At 44.2% G+C, this 27016-nt stretch overlaps 1 protein-coding gene across 1 annotated transcript in view; it reads left to right on the top strand.

Annotated features, from left to right (window-relative positions):
• Window positions 1-26574, top strand: part of LOC128346596 (C-type lectin lectoxin-Phi1-like) — a 28896-nt gene extending 2322 nt beyond the window's left edge. Inside the window, exons 2-6 of the mRNA XM_053300043.1 lie at window positions 2374-2487; window positions 8963-9088; window positions 12750-12895; window positions 21888-21997; window positions 25534-26574. Coding sequence (XP_053156018.1) covers window positions 2374-2487; window positions 8963-9088; window positions 12750-12895; window positions 21888-21997; window positions 25534-25720 — 683 coding nt within the window. The 3' untranslated portion in view covers window positions 25721-26574. The remainder of the gene's footprint in view (window positions 1-2373; window positions 2488-8962; window positions 9089-12749; window positions 12896-21887; window positions 21998-25533) is intronic.
• The last annotated feature ends 442 nt before the right edge of the window (window positions 26575-27016 follow it).

Genomic DNA, 27016 nt, shown 5'->3' with positions numbered 1-27016 from the left:
TGGTTTCAGGAAAAGTATAGCTTCACGCGGGGTGGGGGGAAAGGGTGGCCCAGAGTGGAGTGTGGTTGGTGATAGTGCCCAGTTGGTGCAAGGAAGCTACCACAATTTTTTCAGAGGAATTTGGCAAAGGGCTGATTTTTAAAGAATTAATGAAGTTACGTGTCTTTCAGATTTTCCTCGTAGGGTATAATGGAGGTTTCTGCAGTCCCATAACTCCACTTGAGGGGCACTGGGGTGGCCCAGAGCAAGTGGCGGTGTAGTGCACATAGGGTGCCAACCACCCACATGGGTTGCCAACCCATGAAGTACAAGGTTTTGTTCTAGAGGTGTTCTGAGAGTAGATTCTCTGGTAGCATATGAGAGTGGATTCATGTTTTTTCATTAAAAATCTCATTTGCTACCTGAGAATCTAAACTCAACACCTTAGAAACAACAAAGCCCAGTACCCAAATGGGTTAGCAATCTAGGGGGTTGGTTGACACCCTCTGTGCACTACAACACCACTCGCTTTGGGCCATCTCAGTGCCCCCTAGGTGGAGTTATGGGGCTGCTGAAACCTCCATTATTCCCTATGGGGGAAAATCTTAAAGATGCGTAAACCTCAAAAATTCCTAAGAAATCAGTCCTTTGCCCTATTTGTAATCTGGGTGCACCACCCTTGGGGCACTGCCACCCAACCCACTGTTTTGCCCCTGAAGCCCCACATAAACACATTGAAAGAGTTAAGAGAATGACCAATGAGCCAGCGTGGTGTAGTGGTTAGAGTGCTGGACTAGGACCAGGGAGACCCGAGTTCAAATCCCCATTCAGCCATGATACTAGCTGGGTGACTCTGGGCCATTCACTTCTCTCAGCCTAACCTACTTCACAGGGTTGTTGTGAGGAGAAACCTAAGTATGTAGTACACTGCTCTGGGCTCCTTGGAGGAAGAGCAGGATATAAAATGTAAAAAAATAAAATAAAACTGCCTTGGTACTATGGAACAACTTCAAATGTTCATTTAACTGAACTGGAGTGAGCCGTAGCCCAAACAAATTAGCCTACTGTTCAGAATTGTTGAGATTTATAATCACTGCATTTAAGAAAGTGCAAAACCATGGCTCACAGTTACAAGAAAGAGAGAAGCAACTAAGATTCCTGGGGATGTCAATAGATTGACAGGTGTGTTTCCCACCCCCCTCCTTTTGTCTCCTGTAGACCCATGTGGATGACCTGTCCCTGCAGTGGCAAAAGTTGTGAACCCCTGGCTTAGACATCATGTCCCACCAAATTACATTGTGGCCTACATTACATTAGACTGCTCAGCTTGGGCATCAAAACTTACACACCACTATAACTAAAAAATCAGAAGAAAAACAAAATAGCTCTTCAAAAGAGCCCTGAACAAATCAAGAGATTCTTTCTAAACCTTTGGAAAAAACATCTGTTTAATTTCAGAATTTTCCTAACCACCTTCTCGAAAAGCTTCTCCACACAATTTATACCATGGCTTTTAGCAAGAGCTTTGGAATTGCATTGAGCTCCCAAAGATATTTGGGTATTTCTGTCTCAAAATGTTGTCTTCCAAATCCCTTTGCAAGGTCAGTTTGCATTTCAATCACACTGAATACAACACTTAACTAAACTATTCATGCTCAACAGTTTTTGCATATCTTATCCTCTGCTAATCACTCAGTGCCTCAGTTGGAGTGGAGAGAGTCAGAGAAGTCAATTTGAATTGCAATGCTTTCCCAAAGAACAAAGCATTCAGTCCGAAACACAGTCATTTCGATTTGGAAACAAAAATCTCTGTTTTTTAATTCTTGATTTTGTTTTGGTTACAAAACCTCTGAAATTGCCATTTTCGGGCACAAAACGTTTTGTACCTGAATCGAAATCCACAAGCCTAACCAATACCTGCCTCTTATCATGTTAACAGCTTTGTCATGTTTTGAAGGGAAACTTACAGTATACAAAAAAGTACACACACACACACACACACACACACACACACACACACACACAGTATGGCTCCTGAGGGCTGCTACAAATCTCATCCAATTTCATAAATAAAAATCCTTTGCATAGAAAAGAGCACAATAGTTCATAGACAGATTGTCATGTATGATAAATGCACACACAGGTACATACCAAAAAACATAAACGGATGTGAACAGTTTAGTATTTGCAGATGAGGATGTTTCCTGTGTAGAAATGCTGCCCATGTAGAAAAAGCATAATGTGTGAAGTGACTCTCTGTTATCCCATGCCGGCTCCACCTATGATTATCTGAGTGATAGCATGCAAAAATGCAAACTTGGGAATGTGTAGCAAGACCATTCATCCTCAAAGGTCACAGTAGCACTGTGAATATATTTGAAATATCTTTTCTAGAATCGGTGGCTGCTGACCGGAGTTATGAGAATGATGAACCAGAATATGAGTACATCAAATTTGCTGACATGCAGATGAGGAGGATTCCAGAAACAGGAGTGAACATACAGCCAGGTGAAAAAATTGATGTATTTCCACCAATTAATCCTTTTTAATTTTTTCATCTCAAAGGTGTTTTGAAAAATATGTAAGTATGGTTAAAACAATATGTAATATCAAAAGTAGTCATCTTCAACTCAAACAAAATGTGGCTTTTGATAAGCATTACTTATTGGATATCTGCTACTGGCTTATGTTATTCTATCTATCTATCTACCACCTGATATATACATCTATAGGGGTTATAAAGGTAAAGTGTGCCATCAAGTCAATTTCAGCTCCTGGCACCCACAGAGCCCTGTGGTTTTCTTTGGTAGAATACAGGAGGGGTTTACCATTGCCTCCTCCCGCACAGTATGAGATGATGCCTTTCAGCATCTTGCTATATCACTGCTGCCCGATATAGTACCAATGGGGATTCAAACTGGCAACCTTCTGCTTGTTAGTCAAGCATTTCCCTGCTGCGCCACTTAAGGTGGACACCTAGGGGGTGTACACAATTCAAATTACAATATTAAAAATAAAAGCAAACAATTAAAACATGTTCATAATATACAAACAAAAACAATTCACAAACTGAAACAGTTAAAATAATTTCACAGGATAAAACAATTAAACAATTTTAATTAAAAGCCTGAGAAAACAGTGTGTCTTAAGAGTCTTTTAAAAAGCAGTCAGAAATGAAGAAGCTCTGATTTTGACAGGGAGTACATTCCAAAGTCCTGGGGCAGCCACAGAGGTTGTTCACATGACCGGGCAGGTGGGCAGGCGGGGGATGGGGGGAAGGCTTGGTAAACTCACCTACCCCCCAGATGACCATTGTTCAGTTGAGAGCATGAACTGTGCTCCCAGACAAGCTGCGTTGCATGCCTGCAGTGCTGAGCTTCAGATGACACATCCCAGCCTCTGGAGATCCCACAATGCACCACAAGAGTGTGCAGTGCATTGTGGGGATTCCCTCAGCAACAGGCAGGTACCCATCAGTGTGGAGAGCACCAGCTGAAAGCAGCCAGGGCTGACACACAGTCAGGTAAATAGGGTTAAGGGAGCACTCACTCCCTCAACCTTGTTTAAGAGATGGGCTCCCTAGACGGGTTTGCTTTTGAAGTACTGCTGGGAGCTTTATGCCTCTCGGCAGTTTTCACAGGCAGTCAAATCCAGGTTTGGCTGCCTTAGCCCAGTCTTGGCTGCTCATGAGAAAAGTCTCACAGAGAAGTCCCAATCTTAAAAAGACCAGGCCTTTAAGACCATCTTTGTTTAAGACCATCTTTGTTAAGAGACAGGTTATCAGTGGTAATCATTTTTGTTTGGGTCATAAGTGGGAACTAAGCTGTTCTCCAGAGGACATGGCAGATGACACTTCCCAGAGTTAAAAATGGTGACCATGGAGATGGCTGTCTTTTAAATTTGTCATTCTAATGAAACATTAAATAAGCTTTTCTGGCAAAAATTAGCTTTTACAATGAAAATGTCCTGAACATTATGAGAGCTGGAATCCCCGAGTCAAGGAAAATGGGTTACCTAAGTGATGTTTGGATTTGGGTGCAAATCCTGAAAGAATTCAACCAGAGTGATTTTCCTTGGCTTCACTGTGTCTGGTAGCAGAAAGAACATCTCAGACATCTCATGAGCGTCTTTGCTAATATTTAAACCTCTGTGAGCAGCCTCAGCAGAGAGGCCAGAAAATTGAACTGGTGTGCTGCAACAGCAATGGAAATCATTTGAGACTGGGCTCATGTCTTCCTCATTGATTGATTCTCACCCAAGTCTACAGTGCCTACGATGCAGGCTCCTTCAAAAGGAGCTTCGTCTGTGCAGCTCCTGGCATTCTAGGATCCTGGTCTCCATCAAGGCCTTTGGCGCAACCGTGATTTCAGGAATTAACCAAAAATGTCAAGGAGATCCAGTTCCAGTGCCTGGGTTGGCCAGTGGAGGGTGGGACAACAAATGCTGTGGACCAAATGTGCTTGCTAGATGTTGCTTCTAAAATCACCAGCAGAGAAAGTGTTAAACATTCTGGGTTCTAATCTTAACTTTTTCTTTGAAATGAGACCCTGGGGCCAGTGAGGGAGGAGGAAGCGTCCTTGCTCAGAGATGCTGTTTCAGCATGTGATAAGGTTTGTTTTGATGTTATCTTCTTAACCAGAGCAGCCTGAAGAGAGAGGTTGTTTCAGGCAGTGCATGGAGTTTTTCATCCAACATCTGTCAGTGTCTCCTCCTAATGTCCCTGCCAGAACATTATGGGATGGGTTATATGAGGTTAAATGGAACTGGAACATAGAACATAGGAAGCTGCCATATACTGAGTCAGTCTATAGGTCCATCCTGCTCAGTATTGTCTACACAGACTGCCAGCGGCTTCTCCAAGGTTGCAGGCAGGAATCTCTCTCAGCCCTATCTTGGAGATGCCAGGGAGGAAACTTGGAGCCTAGATGCTCTTGCCAGTGCAGCTCCATCCCCTAAAGGGAATATCTTATAGTTCTCACACTTTTAGTCTCCCTTTCATATGCAACCAGGGTGGACCCTGCTTAGCTAAGGGGACAAGTCATGCTTGCTACCACAAGACCAGTTCTCTTCTGGGAGCAGTGCAGAGTATAGAAGCCCTCCAGCTTCTTTTATCAGATATTAGTTTTCTTTAAAGCTGTGAGGACTAGAAAATTACTTTGTTTTCCTGAGATTGAACAAGCTTTAGGGTGTCAGTTTTCCTCATTTACATATTCTTATGAGAATCTGGTAGTACAAAATTTACAGACATGTCCTTTTCAAAATCCCAGTTGTATTATTAACTTCCTCAGGGAAAGGATCAAAGCTTTTAAAATGCTTAAATCAGGAGCGCGTGGACAATGGAGTAGCAGGCCAGGGCCTGGGGGATCCGCCAAGGCCCCCCCTCACCTAGGGCACCCCCTGCTTCTGACTCTCCCACACCCGGCTGGGAAGTTCACTAGCTGGGAGTGTGAGACGCCCCTCTCTCCTTCCCACTCCCAGCCAGAGTTTCATGGAAAGGCTGGCTGGTCCAGGGCTTTCCCCCTGCCTTGCTCTTAGTGAGGCAGAGAGGCAGAGAAATGAGCCAGCCAGTGTTTCAGTGAAATGCTGGCTGGGAAGGATCCCTTGTGGCCACTTCCCCTGCAGTCATGTCAGAGGCAGGGGGCATGGTCAGTGCTTGGGTGGGGCTATTCAGCCCCATGGCAAAGTTTCCCCATGCCAGTCAGTGGTTTGTTGACTCGCTGACTGGCAGCTCCTCTCTCTGCAAGGCAAACCGCTGACTGAGGAGGGGGAAACTTTGCAGCAGGGCCGAATAGTGCCGTTCTGGCACAGACAACGCACCCTGCATCTGACATGGATGCAGAGGGCATGGCTTGGCCACCCACATGCTCGCGTGCACACAGTAATCAATAAAGAAGGGAACTGCTGGCGGGACCTTGTCCCACGGCCACCAGCGAGCTCCCTACACTAGGGATGTGCGAAACGTTTCAGATACAAAACGTTTTGTACCCAAAACAGCCTGTTTCAGGTGTTTTGTAGACAAAACAAAACACCCATTTTCCAGATCCAAAAGTTTTGTATACAAAACAAAACGTCCCTGTTTTGGCTACAAAACATTTTGTTGTTTCAGACCTCCATTTTGTGGTGATCTCTGAGTCAGTCTCCATTTTGTGTTTGACATCTCTTTGAATTTCCCACCCTTCCAGCCTTCTGATCAGTGACCTAAATCATGGGCTGACCTGCTGACAATTCCCTCCTTGTTCCGCATTGGCTCTTTTGCTTCTTGCCACTCTTTACTGACCCCACATTGGCCAGGGGAAGAGTTGCTAATCCATGGGGTGCTGGGTTCTGCTGTTTCTGTGGTGTTCTGAGTATAGATTCTCTGGTAGCATATGAGAGTGGATTCTTGTTTTTCACTGAAAATCGCATATGCTACCAGAGAATCTACAATGAACACCTCAGAAACACAAAACCCAGTACCCCACAGGCTTGTGGGTATTGGGGTGGTTGGCACCCTATGTGCACTACACAACCCCTCACTCTGGGAAACACCAGTGCCCCACAAGTGGAATTATGGGGCTGCTGAAACCTCCATGATTCCCTATGGGGGAAATCTTAAAAGACACGTAAACGTCAACAATTCACAAAAGATCAGCCCTTTGCCCAATGGAGAGAAGAACTGGTCTTGTGGTTGAGCATGACTTGTCTCCATAGCTAAGCAGGATTTGCCCTGGTTGCATATGAATGGGAGACTTGATGTGTGAGCACTGCAAGATATTCCCCTCAGGGGATGAAGCCGCTCTGGGAAGAGCAGAAGGTTTCAAGTTCCCTCCCTGGCTTCTCCAAGATAGGGCTGAGAGAGATTCCTGCCTGCAACCTCGGAGAAGCCGCTGCCAGTCTGTGAAGACAATACTGAGCTAGATAGACCAATGGTCTGACTCAGTATATGGCAGCTTCCTATGTTCCTAATTCTTTTGAGATAATTCTAGAAGTTTCCTTGCCTCCTTTGGGCACTACAACCCACCACACTCCACTCTGGGTCATCCCTTTCCCCTTGATTTGAAGTGATACATTTTCTGGAATCCCCATTATTCCCTATGGGAAAATTCTTAAAGATGTGTAAACTTAAAAAATTCACAAAAGATCAGCCCTTTGCTTAATTCCTTTGAAATTTGGGTGGTAGCTTCCACCCATTGGACACTACCAGAACCACCCACTCTTTTTGCCATGGTACCCTTCTTAAAAATTCAAATCAATTCGGATTCAGAAAATTCGGCTACAAAACAAAACAGGGCTGATTCGGATTCACAAAATTTGGGTACAAAACAAAACGGGGGTGTTTTGATTCGGATACAAATCAAAACAAGAAAATTCCAAAATGCACACCCCTACCCTACACACCTGATTTAAGGGGTGCCTTAGTGCAAAATATTTAGTTTAGCATTTTTTCCATTCATCCGTTGTTTAATTACAGAGAATTTAGAAGACTATCAACCTGTGTTTCTTTGCATTTGCCTAATTAGGCTCTCTTCCTCTATTTGTCAGCCTCCTTACAAGCATAACTTTCTCTTACGTATGGATGTGTTCTTTGTCTGCTTTTTCAAATCTCAGTCATTCTGCTCCTGGACTCTTCTGGGCCTGGAGCTTTTCCAAATGGGGATTTACTCCAGCTTCCCTGTGCTTAGGGTTAGGACGTATTCATGCAAAGGAGGAATTTACAGAGACTTCAGTACAGCAACAGCAAGGAGTCAGTCCTACAGCCGGTGACATTATTCAGCTTTTTTTTTTTGGATGATGATGATTTGCCCATAATATGTAGTAAATGCATCCTTTTAAAGTTGCACTTAGAAAAACCTTTTCATGGGGTACTCCATCATATTTGTGGAGCCATGTGGAACACTCCACAGATAAAGCAGGTGAATCCTGCCTGCGACACAGGTGTGACTTTTCTGACTGTCTGCTGACACCACTCAGGACAGACTTGTTTCTCAGGACAGACTTGTTTCTTGAGCGGTGAACTCCTCTTGGTATTTTACTAATTTAATTTGCTAATTAGTATTTTGCTAATCAGAGGAGACTTCCTAATCCAAACCTCTCCTTTTATGGCCAGGGAGGGCATTGTGCCCTTTAAATTTTTTTAATTAATTGCTCTAATTATTTAATGGCCAGCTTTCACCTTTAATTTTTTAATAATTAATTATGTACCTCAGCACTTTTGCACAAGACTACCTGCAGGGGGAGGGAAAGGGGGAGGAAATCCTTGGAAAGTGTAATGCTTTGTTTCCTTCTGTTTCCAGTCAGAGCCAGAAAGTAGTTTTGCATTGGCTCTCTGCTGCTGGTGAGAGCCAGAAAGGAGCCTTCATTTAATGCTACCAGGGAATTATCAAGGCATGCTGGTTATCTGGTGAATCAGTTTTCTGGTGAAAAGATTAAAAGGGGAAGAAAAATCCTTGAGAAGTATAGTGCATCCTCTCCCCTTGCCCCCACAGGAAAGTAATTTTGGATAGGCTCTCAGCTGCTGAAATTGAGCCTTCATTTAAGGCTTCCAGGAATATATCAAGGCATGCCCATGACCTGATGAAATGGCACTCTGGTGCAAGGGCAACAGGAAAATAATTTTAAAGTAAAATATCTGGGGGGAAACTGGAAACCACCCATGCACACACACTCACTCCTTGCCTGCTTGGGTACAGGTAAATGTACCAATAGGAAGGAAGCAGGAGGCGGGGCCAGAAATTGATTGGATGGATACAGAGAAAACTGCCATATGAACAAGCCAAGATTTGAAAAACCGTAATAATCCATACACAACCTCAATTAAAAAAACAGCAGTGGGAACAGCCTAGATTTATTCCAATTTTTGCTTATTTATGTTTATCTATGGTTATATACTTTATATTATTTTGTCTTAACTCATCCTAACTTACACCACTTCCGCCTGCAGTAAAGCCCCTAGTCTGGGAAACCTCCTGTTGTAACATTTGTATTTGCTTTTGGTTATTTGCAGCACTGTTTGGATCTAAGGTTGACAAATGGAAAAGTGTGAGCAGAAAATCTCTTATCATCATCGCTGTTATGTTGTTCATTTCCCTGGTAATGGCGATAGCTGGTCTTGTGGTGGCATGTCTTAAATGTAAGTGCTGATCTGAAAAATACTCATCTCTGCATTTTTACATGCATGCACCCTGCATGACTGAAGCTATGTGAATGTATTTTATACTCTAGTATTTGTATCTGAATACAAATCATTGCCAACAAGCTGCCTTTATTGTAGTCACAGAACAGAATGTGGCAAAAACAGAAAGGGGAATGCTTGTGTTCCTTTCCTCCATTTTCTAAGGAAATGGGGCCTTGAATCCACATTCTTTCTCCTTTCACCCAATAGCTTAGTTAAATGCTCATACTCCAGAATTCAAACTGCTGGCATATCTTTAGGGTCCCCATTTTGCATGGAGACACTAATTGTGCCTTAAGTCCATAGGATGGCTCCTCATATCACATCTGTGTGGTAGATGAGATCAGAAATATAATATAAATTGTTTTTAAAGTATTTTAATTGGTTTGATGATTCTGAATTGTTCTAAAATTATTTTTACATTGTTTTAAACTCTGTGTTTTAAATGGTGTTTGTTTTTAAAACTTGTTGTGTACCACCCAGAGCCTTTGGATGGGGTGGTCTAGAAATATAATAAATGAATGAATACAAACACGGCCTTTTTAAGACTCTGGAAGGCCTGGAGGCAGAATGTTGATGAGTCCCTCCCCCAACTTCCTTTTCACTGGTTAACTGGCTTTTCCCTGGCCATGGAAGATGGACACACAAATGTGCCTTCTGCCCTAGCTAAGAGCCTGTCCTCGCAGCGAGCAGGCTGTTGTGTGCACACTAAGATGTGTGCTATCACTGCTGTGCCACTACCACCATTATTCTCAATGAGAATAATGCTGCAGTGGCAACACAGGAATGATTATGGTGTGCACGCAGCAGCCTTCACTGCTCTTGGCTGGGCCAGAAGGTGCATGTGTGCATCCCATGGGCAGTGCACTGTGCTGTATGTTAGCCACTGCATCCTGTGTCAACAGAATATTTTTTCTCAGTTTGAAAAAAAGTGCTAGTTATGCATGGAATCTTTTCAAAAACCATCTATATTGATATCAATATATTGACTAAATGTGCAGGTCAAACAGCAGGACCACCATTGTCCATTGAAATCATGGGTCCAGCCAATGGAGTATGTTGAAAAACCCAAAATACTGTAATAACTCCTGATGCTGGGATTATATTTAGGGGTGTGCAATTCGGATTTTCGGGTGATTCGGCTCGGACCCGAGCCGAATCACCCCCGTTCTGTTTTGTGCCCGAATCTGGGTCACCCGAATCACCCTTGATTCGGTTCGGATTCAGATTTAATCTGAATCCGAATCCGAATCGATTCGGGGGGGTAAAAAGGGGCCCAGGGGCAAAATTTTGGGGTGGGGTGGTAGTGCCCAATGCGTAGAGTCTACCACCCCAATTTCAGGGGGATTGAGCAAAGTCCTGATTTTTTGTGAATTTTTAAAGTTTTAGTGACTTTGGGGCAGTTCGGGGGCATAGAATGGGATTTGGGCAAAAGGAGTGGGGTGGGGTGGTAGTGCCTAATGAGTGCAGGCTACCACCCCAATTTCAGGGGGATTGGGCAAAGGGCTGATTTTTGGTAAATTTCTGAAAATTTCATGTCTTTGGGGCAGATTGGGGCATATTGGGGCAGAAAGTGGGGGCTGAGGCAGAATAGTGGGGTGGGGTGGTAGTGCCTAATGGGTGGAGGCTACCACACCAATTTCAGGGGGATTGGGCAGAGGGCTGATTTTTTGAGAATTTTTGAAGTTTGGGTGTCTTTGGGGCAGATTGGGGGCAGAAAGTGGATCTGCCCCAAAGGAGTGGGGTGGGCTGGTAGATAGTGCCTGATGGCTGGAGGCTACCACCCATCCCCAATTTAAGAGTGATTGGGCAGAGGGGTGAATTATGGTGAATTTATTTGTATGAGGTTTGTCTTCATAAAAAACTTCTGAGGTGTGAATTCTCATTCTATCATAGCAAATGAGATTTTTTTCAATTAAACAACTCTCATGACCCCACTTTCACTTTTTCACACTTTCCTTTACTATGAATAAAATGAGGAAGTAATCAATTTAGCACACTTCACCTTATGAAGACAAACCTCATAAAAATAAATTCACCAAAATTCACCCCCTGCCCAATCACTCTTAAATTGGGGATGGGTGGTAGCCTCCACCCATTAGACACTATCTAGCAGCCCACCCCACTCCTTTGGGGCAGATCCACTTTCTGCCCCCAATCTGCCACAAAGACACCCAAACTTCAAAAATTCTCAAAAAATCAGCCCTCTGCCCAATCCCCCTGAAATTGGTGTGGTAGCCTCCACCCATTAGGCACTACCACCCCACCCCACTCTTTTGGGGCAGATCCACTTTCTGCCCCCAAACTGCCCCAAAGTCACCAAAACTTCAAAAATTCTCAAAAAATCACCCCTTTGTCCAAACCCCCTGAAATTGGGGTGGTAGCCTGCACCCATTAGGCACTACCAACCCACACCACTATTCTGCCCCAGGCCCCACTTTCTGCCCCAATATGCCCCAATCTGCCCCAAAGACATGAAATTTTCAGAAATTTACCAAAAATCAGCCCTTTGCCCAATCCCCCTGAAATTGGGGTGGTAGCCTGCACCCATTAGGCACTACCACCCCACCCCACTCCTTTTGCCCAGATCCCATGATATGCCCCCGAACTGCCCCAAAGTCACTAAAACTTTAAAAAATCGCCAAAAATCAACCATGAACCGAATCACCCGAATTTTTTTTGCCCGAAATTCGGGTGATTCGGCTCGTGTCTGAAAAAATTCGGGGGACATCAGGGGTGATTCGGTTCGGCCCCGAATCACCCGAAATTGTTCGTTTCGGGCACAGATCGTTCTGTGCCCGAAATTTTTTGCACATCCCTAATTATATTTTTAATTTATTAGCTTTACTGCCTTGAATGGAAAGGATTGATCTGATCATTTCAAATATGGAACCATACTGTAGATGGGGCCCTGGATGTGTGGGACCTTGGGCAAATTGCCCCCCCCCCCAAAGGACCCTGAATGCAAATAGGGACTTAGGAAACTGCCATATACTGAGTCAGACCATTGGTCCATCTAGCTCAACATTGTCTACACAGGTTCTCCAAGGTTGCAGGCAGGAATCTCTCTCAGCCCTGTCTTGGAGATGCCAGGGAGGGAACTTGAAACCTTCTGCTCTTCCCAGAGCAACTCCATCCCCTGAGGGGAATATCTTGCAGTGCTCACACATCAAGTCTCCCATTCATATGCAACCAGGGCAGACCCTGCTTAGCTAAGGGGACAAGTCATACTTGCTACCACAAAGACCATGGTAAAAGTAGTGGAGAAAGGGGCTGGACAATTTACAGTCAGGAGAAATCTCCCTCTTGGATTTCCCAAGATTACAGACAAATCTCTGTTAAGACACAGACCAAAGCTATCAGCTGGATTAGTCCAGAAATAAACCTGGATTAGGACGTTCTGTGTTGGTCTTTTTAAAGGGCCATATACCAAGTTAGGATGAGGAAGCCCCCTGATGTATTGACTTTAAACAGTGCAACAAGGATAGCCCAAAGGGATTTTCCCAGTGTCCAATGATGGCCATATTTAGCACCTGCCACAAAAACGTCCTGTGACCAATGGAACATTGAGAGTGCTCTCACTCTGTTCTGTATTATTTCAAGGCTCCATGTATTACAGGCTTCCCAGAGTGCTCAGATGGCTGGCAGACTTTCCAAGAGAAATGCTACTACATCTCCTCAACAGCACAGAAATGGAACGTGGCCAGAAGTACCTGCCAATACCTGAGTGGAGATCTGGTGGTGATTGACAATGAACTGGAATGGGTGAGTCTCTTCTGCCTCTCTCATATGAGAAACAGAAATACTGAAATTTTCACAGAGAGAGCTCTTCTTGCTGAACAGTATATGCAGATAAACTCTCTTGACTTGAGTGCTAAGAACAACAGATGCCATAGTCCTAAAAGCTCCCGCCATGACCTGATCACAAGCCTACCCAAAGAGACCACATTGCTCCTATTTTAAAAGAACTACACTGGCTGCCAATAAGTTTCCAGGCAAAAGTACAAAGTGTTGGTTATTACCTGTAAAGCCCTCAATGGCTTGGGTCCAGGGAATTTAAGAGAGTCTCTGCTTCTTCATGAACCCCACCACCTAGTAAGATCATTAGGGGAGGTCTGGTTGCTGTTGCCACCAGTTCATTTGGTGACAACTTAAAACCGGGCCTTCTCTAGGGTTGGAACATGCTCCTGAATGAAACCAGAACCTCCCCATGCGTCACAGGACATGTGCTACCCCGTGAACTGAAAGTATAGTTCATCGGGGCATGGGCGCTTGCCTGCTGCCCTGCTGCTGATGGCCACAGCAACAAGGAGGATCAGGAGAGCATTCAGCAGGGGTAGAGGGCACCATCACCCAGCCCCTTCACCCACGTGGCCATGGCCACCCCACCTCCATGTGGCCACCCCCACAAGCAGGCAAGTGGTGAGTGGGTACTCCAAATCCTCATCAACACCCATCCACCCACTTGCTTTCCTTGCTGGCTGCCTCTGCTATTCCTGCCACTGAGCCAGCCTGCCATGGCTCATTATAATGGGCAGACGGTCTGCCATGGCACATTATGATGTAGCCGTGTCATATGGCAATGTCATTATAACATGCCTCGGCAGGCTGGCTGCCGTGGCAGCGGCAGGAGTAGCAGGTGAAAGCAGAGCAGCGAGAAGAGCAAGTGGGTAGCTGGGCAGGCAACGGGGACTGCACTCCAGCTCGGATGGTGAAAGGTACCTGCACACACAGATGAAGGGGGCAGGGGCACCAAAGCCAAGCTTTGCTTGGGGTGCCAGAAATCCTTGGGTCAGTCCTTTCCATCTCTCCATGATCTCATTCCCATGCCATTGTGCTGCATGTCTAGAACCAGACTTTTACAATGGCTCTGCATGCAGCTGCACCACATGGACTGATTAAAGTTTTGATAGTGAGGTTGTTAGAAAATGTACCTATATTTTGGCTTTGGGGGAAGCAGAGAAGTCCCGCAACCTCTCTCTGCCCTCACAATAATCCTAGATTTGTTCCAGAGAGCCCTTCAGAAGCAGCTGTCAACAAGAAGCAGGGGTTTTGCTGGAATACACTGAGCATGTGATAACAAATGCACCCAAGATCAAATTCAGTAGGGTTTTTGCAATTCTATCCTGCAGTCAAAGTTCCCTAACACAATTTTAGCCACCAGGAGCTTTTCCAAATGGTGATTTAACGCAGCTTTGCTACACTTAGGCTGGTGGACAGCGGAGTTCATATGAGGGAACTATTCACAGCAGTCCTGCTCAACTTCAGCCCTCCTGCAGATGTTGGCCTACAACTCCCATAATCTCTGGCTATTGGCCACTGTGGCTGGGGATTATGGGAGTTGTAGTCCCAAAACAACTGGGGGGCCTATGTTGAGCAGGCCTGATTTACAGCAAAGTCAGGACGGCAACAGAAGGTACCATTCATACAGTCAATGGAATTATTCAGCTTTTCCCCTGACGACTCTCAGTTACTGTGCATTATGTGCATCCTTAGAAAGTAGCACTTTGGTACAGTGCTCAAAATTGCTTAACTTTAGGCACTTCCTGACTCAGTAAAACCATCTGTCTGGGAAAGCGCCTGGTTGCCAGCCAGAACTATCTCCAATTGAGTTTTCTCTTATCCATCCTTTGTGGGAGAAGCTTGTAATCAAAGGAGACAAATTCATACCCACCAACAATGATTTTATACTACACTTGGTCATTATGGTTTCTAAGTTCCTCTCCTCAGAGATGTGGGAGAGCTTCCACTTCTGAAGGGGATTACAAAACTCACTATTCAGACTGTTACTCACTCACTGCTCTATCCTGTTTTGGATCCTTGTTTATTTTATTAGAGTTCAGTCCTTAGGGAATGTTTAACTTCCCCTGTTTCTTTGTTGCGTTGACATCTTGTCTATACCCCTTCTCTTCTGTGGTCTTTAACATCCATTCTGCCAGCTTGCTAAAGCTTTTCTGCTGAATACAAATTCTTCTCCCTGACAAGGCCTGTTCCATCTAGTTCACTTTGACGTATGCTACATGTTTTACGTGGCCAAAATACTTTATGGCTATCATTCTAACTAATCAGTGTCTAATGTTCCTATAGTCTCTTACACAGTACTTAAGAATCCACAACCAGGATTGCACAGATTAATTTTGAGCGGGTATAAACAACAACAACAAAGCCCCTATCTCAAGGAAGCACAGCTTCTACTTGTAAGGTGAAATTGGGGCCCTCAAACAGAACACACTATAATTATCTGGAAAGATTGCACAGAACAGTAACAGCATGAATAAGTGTCCAACTAATATTAATCCAAAAGCCAGAATCTAGTAACACCCATGTCAAGAAAAACCAAAATGTGGAGCAATAAGCTTTCAAATTCACCAGAACACTTCATCAGGCTGGATGTTAAACAAGTAGCAGGAGGGGAGAGGATATTTATTTATTTAATACATTTGTATACCGCCCACTACCGAAGTCTCTAGGCAGTTTACAACATAAAACAGACCAAGAATAAAACAAACCAAGAATTTAACAATTAAACATATAAAAACCAGATTAAAATATCCATAAAGACACTAACGAAAAAGCTTGGATGAAGAGATGCGTCTTAAGTTGTTTCCTAAAAGCCAACAGGGATGAAGCAGCTCTAATCTCAGCAGGAAGTGCATTCCACCGCCCTGGAACAACTACAGAGAAGGCACACCTTTGAGTCGCCACCAGACGAGCTGGCGGCACCCTCAGACAAACCTCCCCTGAAGATCTTAATAGGTGACAGGGTTCATAGCAAAGAAGGCATGCTCTTAAATACAGTGAGCCCAAGCCATTAAGAGCTTTATGGTAACGACCAGCACTTTGTATTTTGCCTGGAAACCTATTAGCAGCCAGTGTAGATCTTTTAGAATCGGAGTAAAATATGTTCCTGTAGTCTATTGGTCTCTGGGACATCCTGGAGCCAAAGCTGATAGAAAGAACTCCTGTGTGCTTTCCAGATTAGACCCTGCAACGGGGTCACGGCGTATCTCTGAAGTGTGGTTCCACACTTTCTGTGTTGTGACACCGCAGTCCCTACGCTGACAGCAGGGTGCCATTCACATTTCTGATACCTTGTTTCTGATTTATTTGCTGCAATTTATTGATAAAATTTATTGATAAAATGTATGTTCAGCATAAAAGGATTGCTGTTTTGGGGGGTTAGTTTTTGCAAGATTTCCCCCCCTGCTGGGTGCTTTGCTATTTATGTTTTAAATGTTATTTGCCCGAACGGAAGCAATTTTTATTATTTATTATTATTATTATTTATTCAGTTTCTATACCACCCTTCCAAAAATGGCTTACACAGAGAAATAATTAATAAATAAAATGGAACCCTGTCCCCAAAGGGCTCACAATCTAAAAAGAAACATAAGATAGACACCGGCAACAGTCACTTGAGGTACTGTGCTGAGTGTGGATAGAGCCAGTTACTCTCCCTCTGCTAAATAAAGAGAATCACCACATTAAAAGGTGTCTCTTTGCCAAGTTAGCAGGGGTTGCTGCTGTTGGGCAGCTAATCTGGAAAGTGCCCAGGTCACTGCCTCCACCTGAGGTATCAGAGAGAGTGTTGGCTCCATAAGTACTCCCAAACTGCGAACCTGTTCCTTCTGGGGGACTGTGATCTCATTCAGAACAGGCAGATCTATCCCATTTCCAGAACTGCAGATTCCTACAGAGAACTCTTCCATCTTGTTTGGATTCAATCTCAGTTTGTTATCCCTCATCCAGGCAGGCATTTAGGGAAGTTATGCCATTGCCTGATGAAGCTAACATGGAGAAGTAGATTTGGGTGTCATCAGCGTACTGATAATCCGGCACCAAATCCCCTGATTTCTCCCAGCGGTTTCATGTAGGTGTTAAAAAGCATTGGAGACAAAATGTAGCCCTTAGGGACATCATACAAAAGCTCTCACTTCTTAGAGCAACTGTCTCCAAGTAACGCCTTCTGAAATCAGCCCGAGAGGTATGAGCAGAACCACAGCAAAGCAGTGCCCCCTACACCCAGTCCCTGAAGGCGATCCAGAAGGATACTATGGTCAATGGTATCAAAAGCTACCAAGGGATCCAAAAGGACCAAGAGAGTCACACCCCCTCTGTCAATTCCCTTTTGGAGATCATCCATCAGGCTGACCAAAGCAATCTCCACCCCATAGCCTGCCCGAAAGTCAGTTTGAAATGGTCTGGATAATCTGTTTCATCCAAGACTGCCTGGAGTTGAGAGGCCACCACCCTCTCAATCACCTAGGCAAACCACGGGAGATTGGAGACAGGCCTATAATTGCCTAATTCTGAGGGATCCAGTGCAGGCTTCTTTAAAAGAGGTCTAATAATTGTCTCATTTAAACAAGGAGGCATCCTACCTTTCCTCAGAGAAGCATTTATGATCTCAACCAGGCCCTCTCCAACAATCTCCCTGCTTGATAATATAAGCCATGTCAGACAAGGGTCAAGAGAACAGGTGGTAGGACACACAGTTCCAAGCAGCTTGTTAAAGTCCTCAGGAGTCACAGATTAAAACTGATCCAATATAACTTCACAAGAGGAGTTACTGGCTACCCCCGCTAAAGACTGCACCAAAAATAGAATCCAGGTTGGCTCGAATACAAGAGATTTTGTCCACAAAAAACTCATTAGAAGATTCACAGCTAACTGATGGTTCCAAAGCCGGAGCAGAAGGGGCCTGTATAAGTTCCCTCAGCACCCTCAACAATTCTGCTGGATGCGAACCTGCAGACCAGAATCGCTTCTTTGCCACACGTATTGCCTGAGCATAGGTCTTCAATTGTGCTCTGTCCTGTAATCTGTCAGATTCAAGCTGACTCCTTCTCCACTTGCACTCTAGTCATCTACTTAGCTGCTTCAGCTCCCACAGTTCTTCCATATACCATAGAGCTAATTTAGGAGCAGGTCGGAGAGGACACTTAGGAGCAATTGCGTCTATCACCCTAGTGAGCTCATTATTCCAATTTTCCACCAGCGTGTCAACAAGCTCACATTAAAGCCCTCCAATGTTTCTTTGAAACCTATTGGATCCAATTGCCTCCTTGGGCAGACCATCCTAATAGGCTCTTTACCCCAACAGAGACAACTAGTGGCTGCAAATTGAACCTTCACCAGGTGGTGGTCCATCCATGACAATGGGGAAATCATTGGCATCCCCACTCATGGAACACCTCCCCAATCAGAGCAAAATACCAAAATCAAATGTGTGACTAGCAACATGTGTCGGCCCTGAGACCACTTGAGAAAGGTCCATAATGCCTTGGCCACTATGAACTCCCAAGCTACTCTTGATAATTCAGTCCCAAAATGAACATTGAAGTCACCCACCACCATCAACCTGGGCATCTCCAATGTCAACTCTGCAAACCAAATCTGACAGCTCAGTTAGGGACTCTGTTGGGCAGTGGGGTGATCGGTACACCAACAGAAGTCCCAATCTATCCCTGGTTCCAAGACTCAAGCATACACACACAATATAGGCAAGTGCTCTGACAGGGATCCTGGTAAGGGATATACTGTTCTTATAAACCACAGCCACTCCACCTCCCCGCACATGTCCTCTCACCTGGTCCACAACAGAGTATCCTGTAGGAAGAAGCTGGGAGCAACTAGGTCTCTGTAATGCATGCTGGATTGGCTCCTTCATCCACAATCAGATCATGGATAATTTCTGGTTTATTTTGGACTGACCTGGCATTGCAAAGAGCACGAAGAGGTTCTGTGGGTAGTTTATTTATTTAACATATTTTTATACTGCCCAAAACTTATGTCTCTAGGTGGTTTACAACAAAACAAAATGCATGACAAACAGAAAAGTTAAAACATTAGTTAAAACAAATCAATGACAACAGAATTTTTTTAAAAAATTAGTTGAAATAAATGACAGCAAAAAAGTTAACACGTTACAACAATTTAAAATTTTAAAACAATGTTTTAAGACAATGTTAAAATTATTAAAACAGTATTTAATTAAAAGCCTGGGTGAACAGATGCATCTTTAAAAAAATTTTTAATTGTCAGAGACAGGGAGGCTCTTATTTCAGCAGGGAGCACATTCAAAAGTAGTTGGCACTACTCCCCAAGGTCAAATAGCCAACAGGGCAGCTATTAAGTTTCTGGTTTCCCTTCCCCTGTAATGGCCTGCTGACCTGCCAATGCTCTTTCTCTTTCTGTGCCCTACCACCACTGAAATAGCTGCCCCCTGCTGAGGAACCACACACCCCACCTCTCCATCCCCTAATAAGCTAAGACACATCCCTCAGCCAAACAGAGAGGCAGTCTCAAGGCCACACACAAGTCTTTCGAAACAACATTGCTGCCCCCAGCCCCAACCATGGTGGCCACCTACAGGCAAGCTGCTGGCCACACCTTCAGCTGTGCCTTTGTCCACAGCTGCGTTAAGTAGTCCAAGAAGAGGAAGTGGGGTAAACAACCAGCCAACCAACTCTTCTGGCAGAAATTCAACAGCTGGAACAAGTTGAGGTTAACAGCAGCAGCAACTTGCTAGAAGCAAGGCAATACAGATACCCCAAGGAGTCCCTAAATCTGGTTTAACAGTCTTAAAATGAAAAGTAGGAGTACTGGCCTCACAAGGTGCTAGAGAGACCCTGATTTCACACAAGACTACTTGGACAAAGAAACAATCATGGCTGTTCCTGTTGGGGTTTGTGATTATTTACCTTTCCCTTGGGAAAAGTACAAAGTATTGTAGCAGAGTGCCAAGGAAAGCTACCACTCCAGTTATAGAGTGTGGGGCCTGGTTGTTGCAGCTATATAAGAAACATGCATGGAGATCACTGTAGAGTCTAAATTACTTAACTATTTTATTGGTGAAATACATTAGGATAGGAAAGACCTAATCCTGTCTAATAGCTACATAATGAATAAGTGGAGGGGGGGAGAGAATGATCTTTCCAGCTTCTCTGTAGAAATAAAGGAAGAGGACTGACAACTCAGAAAGTACTTGAGGAGTCAGAGCAGGGGTTATAGAGCAGAGGCAAGCAGGGACAGGTAAGGAGACCCTCACTAACTACCAATGTCCCTAGTGGTCATTAGGATATAGGTGGCCAGATTTGGCTTTTAAAAAGCCAAATTCTGGCTTACGGCCCATTTGACTCACGAGTATACCCCTTAGGTTCTGGCAACCTAACGGTCACTGCAACTCCGTCTCCAACAGTTCCTAGTACAAATATTACTAACATTCACCTTCAACAGAAGCCTTGTTCTACTGTTCTTTAGTAAAATAAGTCACCAATATGAAGGCTCTTCCCCCCGCCCCTGCCCTTTGGTACTGGGATAAAGGAAACTTGGTAAGCAGAGGCGTAACTAGGGAAAAAGGCACCTAGGGCAAGCACTGAAATTGCGCCCCTCCACCCCCTCTTCAGGGAAATGCTTCAATGAACTTCAAGTAAACTTCGTGAGGAATTGTTTGGAAATAGCAGCAGCGCTCAGGGCAGGGAAATGCTTAAATGGACTTCAAGTAAACTTCATGGGAATTGTAAACAGCAGCAGTGCTCAGGGCAGGGTGTGTGGGGGAAGGGAAGGAAGGACTACTGCCTGGCGGTTGTCGTTTTGCGTGATTTGTTGTCCTGGCTCCCTCCCCCCTCCAACCAAGTGAAGAGAGACGAAAGCCCCTGCAGCAGGAGGCAACCGCCCGCCGTGGCCCGACGACCAAGAGGGGGTTGAGGAGGAAAAAAGGGCAGGACAGGAGGACCGCTCTCTGCCAGTGCCGCCGCCGCGGGACCCAGGTGCAGCTGTGAGTGAGCGACCACCACCGCGGCCTCTTCCATCTCGGGGTGGGAAGCCGCCCCCCACCCTACCGGCCGCTCTGCCACCTACCCAGCTAAGAAGAACTTAAAGGCAAGCCAGTTACAAGCTCACTCACTGCCCACCACCACGCCGCCCCAGTATAATTTTTAATAAAGATATAATTGAAAAAAGAAAACACACACACCTTGTCCACTGTGAACGCTTTATTGCGTCGTTTGTTTGGGGATGATGATGATGTTGTTTGCTGGTTTGGTCTCCTTCCTTGTCCTGCGCGCAGGAGTCCCAGCCAGCAGCAGCAAACACAAACGCTCCCTCTCTATTCGTCGCCAGACAAATCCCACGTGCATCAGGCGACAAGAGCAGCTGGGACTCACGCATGCGCGACTCAGTGGGGGGCGGGGAGTCGAGTCCCAGCCCCAGAAGAGGTCTGTGTGCCATGCCCAATGCCAAAGGCAGCAAAGGCGCTCGCCACGCAGCCAACCGGTCCGGAGCCAAGCAATGGGGGGGGCCCCACCGGGAACGCTCGTAGGGGAGGGGGTGCCACGCGCTCGTGTTCAGACTGCTGCCCTGAAAAATTTTTTTTGTGGGGAAGGAAGGAGGGGATCGGGGCGGGGGGGTCATGGCACTTTTTGGCGCCCCCCCCAAGTGGCGCCCAGGGCACGTGCCCTGCCTGCCCCCCCCCCCGTGGTTACGCGCCTGTTGGTAATCATTTAGAATCACATTCCCCTGAATTAAGACATGCCTTCATTTGAGCCCAGATACCTTTGTACTTTCCCCATTATGCTTTACTTGAGGAAAATTGTTCTTCCGGTCTTCTTTGGGGACTGTCTCAGCAACAACCAGGCACAATATTTATTCACACCTGTACACAATTTATTCACACTTCTGTGATGCTAACTTCATGGTTTGGGATGTGTGGGCAGCAAATAAGCAGCAAATCCACCCTGTTTTCTTTTTGCCCTAGGAATTTCTGATTCATAAAATGAATTTCAAAAGTAATGTCTGGCTTGGTTTGATTTACACACAACCTGAAAAAGAGTGGAGGTGGCTGGATGGCACAAATCTATCCTACACGTGAGTAGCATTCTTGAATGGTTCATTCTCTGCCCCATCATTGAGACTGAGGCTCAGAAGGTTTTAGGCAATTCAGAGATCAAAATTTGGAAGGATCTAGTCCTAACATCAATAGAAAACCAACAACATCAATGGACTGAAAATCTGGCAGATGGATGAATGGTGTTATCCAAAGAGCTCAGTAGTTCCCTTATCTCGAAGGGTTTCTTTTTGCTTTTGGAAAAGGAAACACATGTTTGTTTAAAGCATTTGTAGCCCATCTTTGAATTTTAATGATGTTTATATATTGCTCGGCTTCCAACGAACACTATATAAACATCATTAAAATACAATCAAACTACTAAGTCCAAACTCAGTAAAGTCAATATAACAGAACATAGAATACATAGTCAGAATATAGTAATAACTCAGAACATAGTAATAACATTTAAAAAGTAGCACTACAATCAGCCTCACTGTCTATTAAATGCTTGGGCAAATAAATGGTTTTTACCTGATGCCTGGAACTACAGGTTTTACACAGAGCAGAGAATATTACACATTTAGAGCGCCACAACACAAAAGATCCTCACTGTTGCACACACTAGCATAACCTCTGAAAACAAGAGATACGGAGGGGCCTTCAAAGAACACAGGAAGCTGCCTTCTACTGAGTCAGACCACTGGTCCATATAGCTCAGTATTGTCTGCATGGACTGGCAGCAGCTTCTTCAAGGTTGTAGGCAGGAATCTCTCTCATATAGGAATCAGTCTCATATAGGAGTAGACAGTCCTTTAAGGACCCATCCTTCAAACCTTGGAATGCTTTCCAAAAAAACTAAAAGCCAAAACCAAAGCCCTTTGAATTTTACCTTGATATGTGCAAGAACATTGGTGAGATGTGTTCCATGTGGCTGCCTCTAGTCCAGGGGTTCCCAACCTGTGGTACTCCAGATGTTGCTGAACTACAACTCCCATCATCCCCCAGCTACAGTATATTGTGGTTGGAGATGATGTAGTTCAGCAGCATCTGGAGTTCCACAGATTGGGAACCCCTGATCTAGTCCATAATGAAGTTGCTATATTTTGCACTAAATGGAGTTTGTGAGTATTCTTCAAAGGCAGCCCTACATATAATGCATTTTATTTATTTGCATATCCCAACTTTCAAGTACAGTACAGTACTTACAAGGTAGCTTACCAACTTACAAGTACAATACTTCACAAGGTGGCTTACAAAAGCACTAAAATCATAAAAACAAACATCAGTTCTCAACAACATTAGAAGTCAGCATAGGTCGAGGATTTTTGTCAGTGGAAAACAGGAAGGGAAGGCTGAATTATAATGAACAAAATCGGCCAACTCTTCATCCTTCACTAGAGGCATTCAGCCATATGAATGGAGATACTGAATGGAGTAAGGATAGACTGATAACATATACTACTACAAACATCTACATGCTGCTTTTCAACAGAAGTTCTCATAGCAGTTTACATTAAAACGTAAATAATAAATGAGAATGTTCCCTGTCCCAAAAGGGCTCACAGGCAGACACAACACAATACAAGGTAGACACCTGTAACAACCATTGGAGGGATGCTGTGCTGGGACTGGAAAGGGCCTGTTGCTTACCACATGTTAAACAGAAGAGATTCACCACATTCAAAGGTGCCTCTCTGCTCACTTAGCAGAGGTCCATTCAAAGCATGAATGCCTCCGAGTCCTTCATGGCCGTGCAAAACTTCTGGATCGCATGCTCATTTTGTATAGGGTGCAGACAGGCATTCAATGCTAATATAAGCATCCAGGACAATTTCCCTTTTATCCAGGATGGAGAGCATTCATAAAACTGGTATTGTCTGGGGTGGCTCAGTTCCACTAGGGGATATCCTTTGCCTCCTCTGCCTTATAACGATCTCATTCTGGAGATCCCTCCAAAGTTCATTATGATTGTTATTTATTAAGTCTTTTAAAAATGTACAGTTTCTTATTTCAATCTATGGAGTACATCAAACAAGGGATATGAAAAATCTATATTTGAAGATGGGAAATGGTAATGGATAGATAGATAGATCATCTTTATTTTTGTCAATGATCAATCTTAAATGCACTACATTAAAAAAAAAAGAAACAAAGCAGTGCACAACAAAGCGATATGTAGAAATAACATGCAAAACCTCAATAGACAAAAGATCAGGCAGCCACCCCAACATATATACCTCAGGAGTTTACATTATATGCCTTAGAAAGCTGCTTAAAGGTTTGCTTACTTATTTACTACTAATTAATTGTTTGCATAGACTACAGGCAGTTGCACAAAACCTAGCGACTTTATGATAAATAGTTGGGTTTTGATCAGCAATAAGGAGCCAAACATAAAAATCTGCTGATCTACCCAGATATTGCCTTTAAAATGTTAAAATTAACATATCCAATGTCCCGGTTAAAAGATCAATAGAGAAGTACATGGCCAGTTGTCTCAACATCCGAATCCTCACATAGGCACATTCGATTCAAGGATGGGATCTTCTGAAAACAAGTTTCTTCAGAAATGAGTTCCACAGCTTATCTTTCTGGTATAAACTAGAGAGTACAAACCACAAAGACTTGGAATAATTTGTATAAAAATATGGCTGTGATTTTGCTGTGGAAAATATAAGACCCATGCTTGTATCTTCATATCTAATCGTTCTTGTAATATTTCACTATCACATTTGCAAATATCACAAAGCTAGAAAACTTCAAACATAATGGAGTGGGTAGACTTCCAAAGCTATATTTATAGAAACAAAGACCAACCACATGTAGATTAACTAGGAGCATTTCCAAATGGGACTTTTAGCTAGCTTCTCCTCCGGAATGGAGGTTGTGCATTCACATATCGGCCAGATTTACCCTGAAGTATCTGCGAGCTATCAGGGAGCACTCCAGACATGAGTTGTTCATTGAGTTGTTCGTTGTGTGTTAGAGAGTAGCTCGGTTTATGTCTGGGGTAAAAAAAAATCCATTTTCTGCGTCCAAAGCCTGCTGTCTGGAAATGCTCCTGTAGAGGTGAATTGGCTATAGTGGCACCTACCATATTCTCAGGGGTGTAGCTACAATTGAATAAGGGGGACAGATGTCCCTGGGCTCCTGGAGCAGGGGAGCCCACCAGCTTGCTCTTTGCGCTTGCTCCTTGAGCCTCTCTGAAGACAGGGCAGGGGCCCACCTTCACTTTTTCTCCCAGTCCCACTCCAACTTTGTTACACCGCTGAATATTCTCTCTCCCTGCCCTAGTTTGCTGTATGCGTGCTATGCACATACAGGTGGAAGGCCAATTATGGATGCACAGCTGAAAAGGCAAATTGCTGTTACTCATATAGAATCAAGTGTGTGTGTGTGTGTGTGTGTGTGTGTGTGTGTGTGTGTGTGTGTGTGTGTGTGTGAATCCTGCTTCTCAGAATACACAACAACGCTGAGGCCAGCTGCTGCTTCTTCCCCAACTCCAGGACTTGCCCCATGTGCTGGATTCCCCATTAGCACATGAATCCTAGCAAATGCTGCTTATCTTTTTCAGATACTGGGAGGAGGAAAAAGATGGACCAGTGAAATATACAGAAGGAGCTTATAGATCAGACTGTGCGGTTATAAAGCAAGATGTGAGCAAGTGGAAGATTGTTGATTGCAGGAAGCGCCATGAAGCCATTTGTGAAAGGGACAGACCTGTTGTCTGTGTTCTGCAGTCCCCGTTTTCAGCACAATGAAATTTCCCCTTTGGCTTTGTATGTATACAAACAGAATCAGTCATAGAATATTTTAAGAATATAAGAAGCACCTAAAGGATCAGACCAAAGTCCATCTACCCACAAGCCTTTTTTCATCCAGTGCCAGTCAGATGCCTCTGGGAGGCTCACAAGCAAGGCATAACCTGCAAGGTTACATTCCCCACTGCCTCTCGTATTATCTGAACACAGGAACATAGGAAACTGCCGTATACTGAGTCAGACCATTGGTCTATCTAGCTCAGTATTGTCTTCTCAGACTGGCAGCGGCTTCTCCAAGGTTGCAGGAACATGGAGGTGTCATTTAGCTTTCATGGCTAAGAGCTGATGATAGAGAGAGCTTTTGTGTGTTTTTCATCTCTTTCAAAAGCCACCTAAAATAGTGTTTTGTGACAGTGAATGACACAAGTTAAACTATGGGATGCATGAAATAATTCCTGGCATGCTTGTCCTGAACCTGCTGCCAATCAGTATCATTGGGTGAACGGAAGTCTAATATTATATAAGAGAGAGAGAGATTTCTCTCATTTCTTTTATTCTTATACCATACATGGCTATCAGAGATGGCAGCTAATCCTGCCATAAGGCCAACTCTACATTTCTATACATTACTTCTGATTCCCAGGCATTTCTGCCTTCCGTGATCTGCATGGTCTGTGACCCTTATCTACCTGCCTTAGTAATACCTGCACTATTGTGTAGGGGTCAGGCAGGGTCTGCAAGACCAAGTGCAGTATTCATATAGTTAGGCACAGTGTTGGTGCTGAATTATGGGCATCACATGGTTCCTGTTAAGAGAGACAATTTTCCTTGCTACCATTTCTTTTGCTCAAATGGATGCTTCACCAAGTGGGATTTGCACATTCCCTTATCATGTCGTCAGCTGTGTTCAAGTTTATTTGTCTCAGCCAGAAGCCATAAAAATGTTTTGAGCTATGTTTTTGCACACACCCAAGAGCATTTTAGTAATAACAGAAATATTGGTGATTGATATCTATGCCGGCCAAATAGGGTTGATTCCAACATGTAGAACATTTGATAATAAACAAAAGAAATTAAACATTACTGAAAGTGCAAAAAACTTTAATTTTGTTAAATGATTGAAAAGGCATTTGACAGACTAGGCATGGGAGTCTTTGTTTTACTCTCTTGTCTCTGCCTTCTGTTTTAGCAAGTCCTTTCATGAATAGATTCAGAGATTATAGATATATAGATTATGCCAAGGTAGCTAGGTTGATTAACATTATTGGCTTGTTGCAGGGTGGCACATGGATTATG

The sequence above is a fragment of the Hemicordylus capensis genome, chromosome 2 (genome assembly GCF_027244095.1).
Source record: "Hemicordylus capensis ecotype Gifberg chromosome 2, rHemCap1.1.pri, whole genome shotgun sequence".
Classification (NCBI taxonomy): domain Eukaryota; kingdom Metazoa; phylum Chordata; class Lepidosauria; order Squamata; family Cordylidae; genus Hemicordylus; species Hemicordylus capensis.
This window is presented reverse-complemented; position numbering and strand designations above follow the sequence as displayed.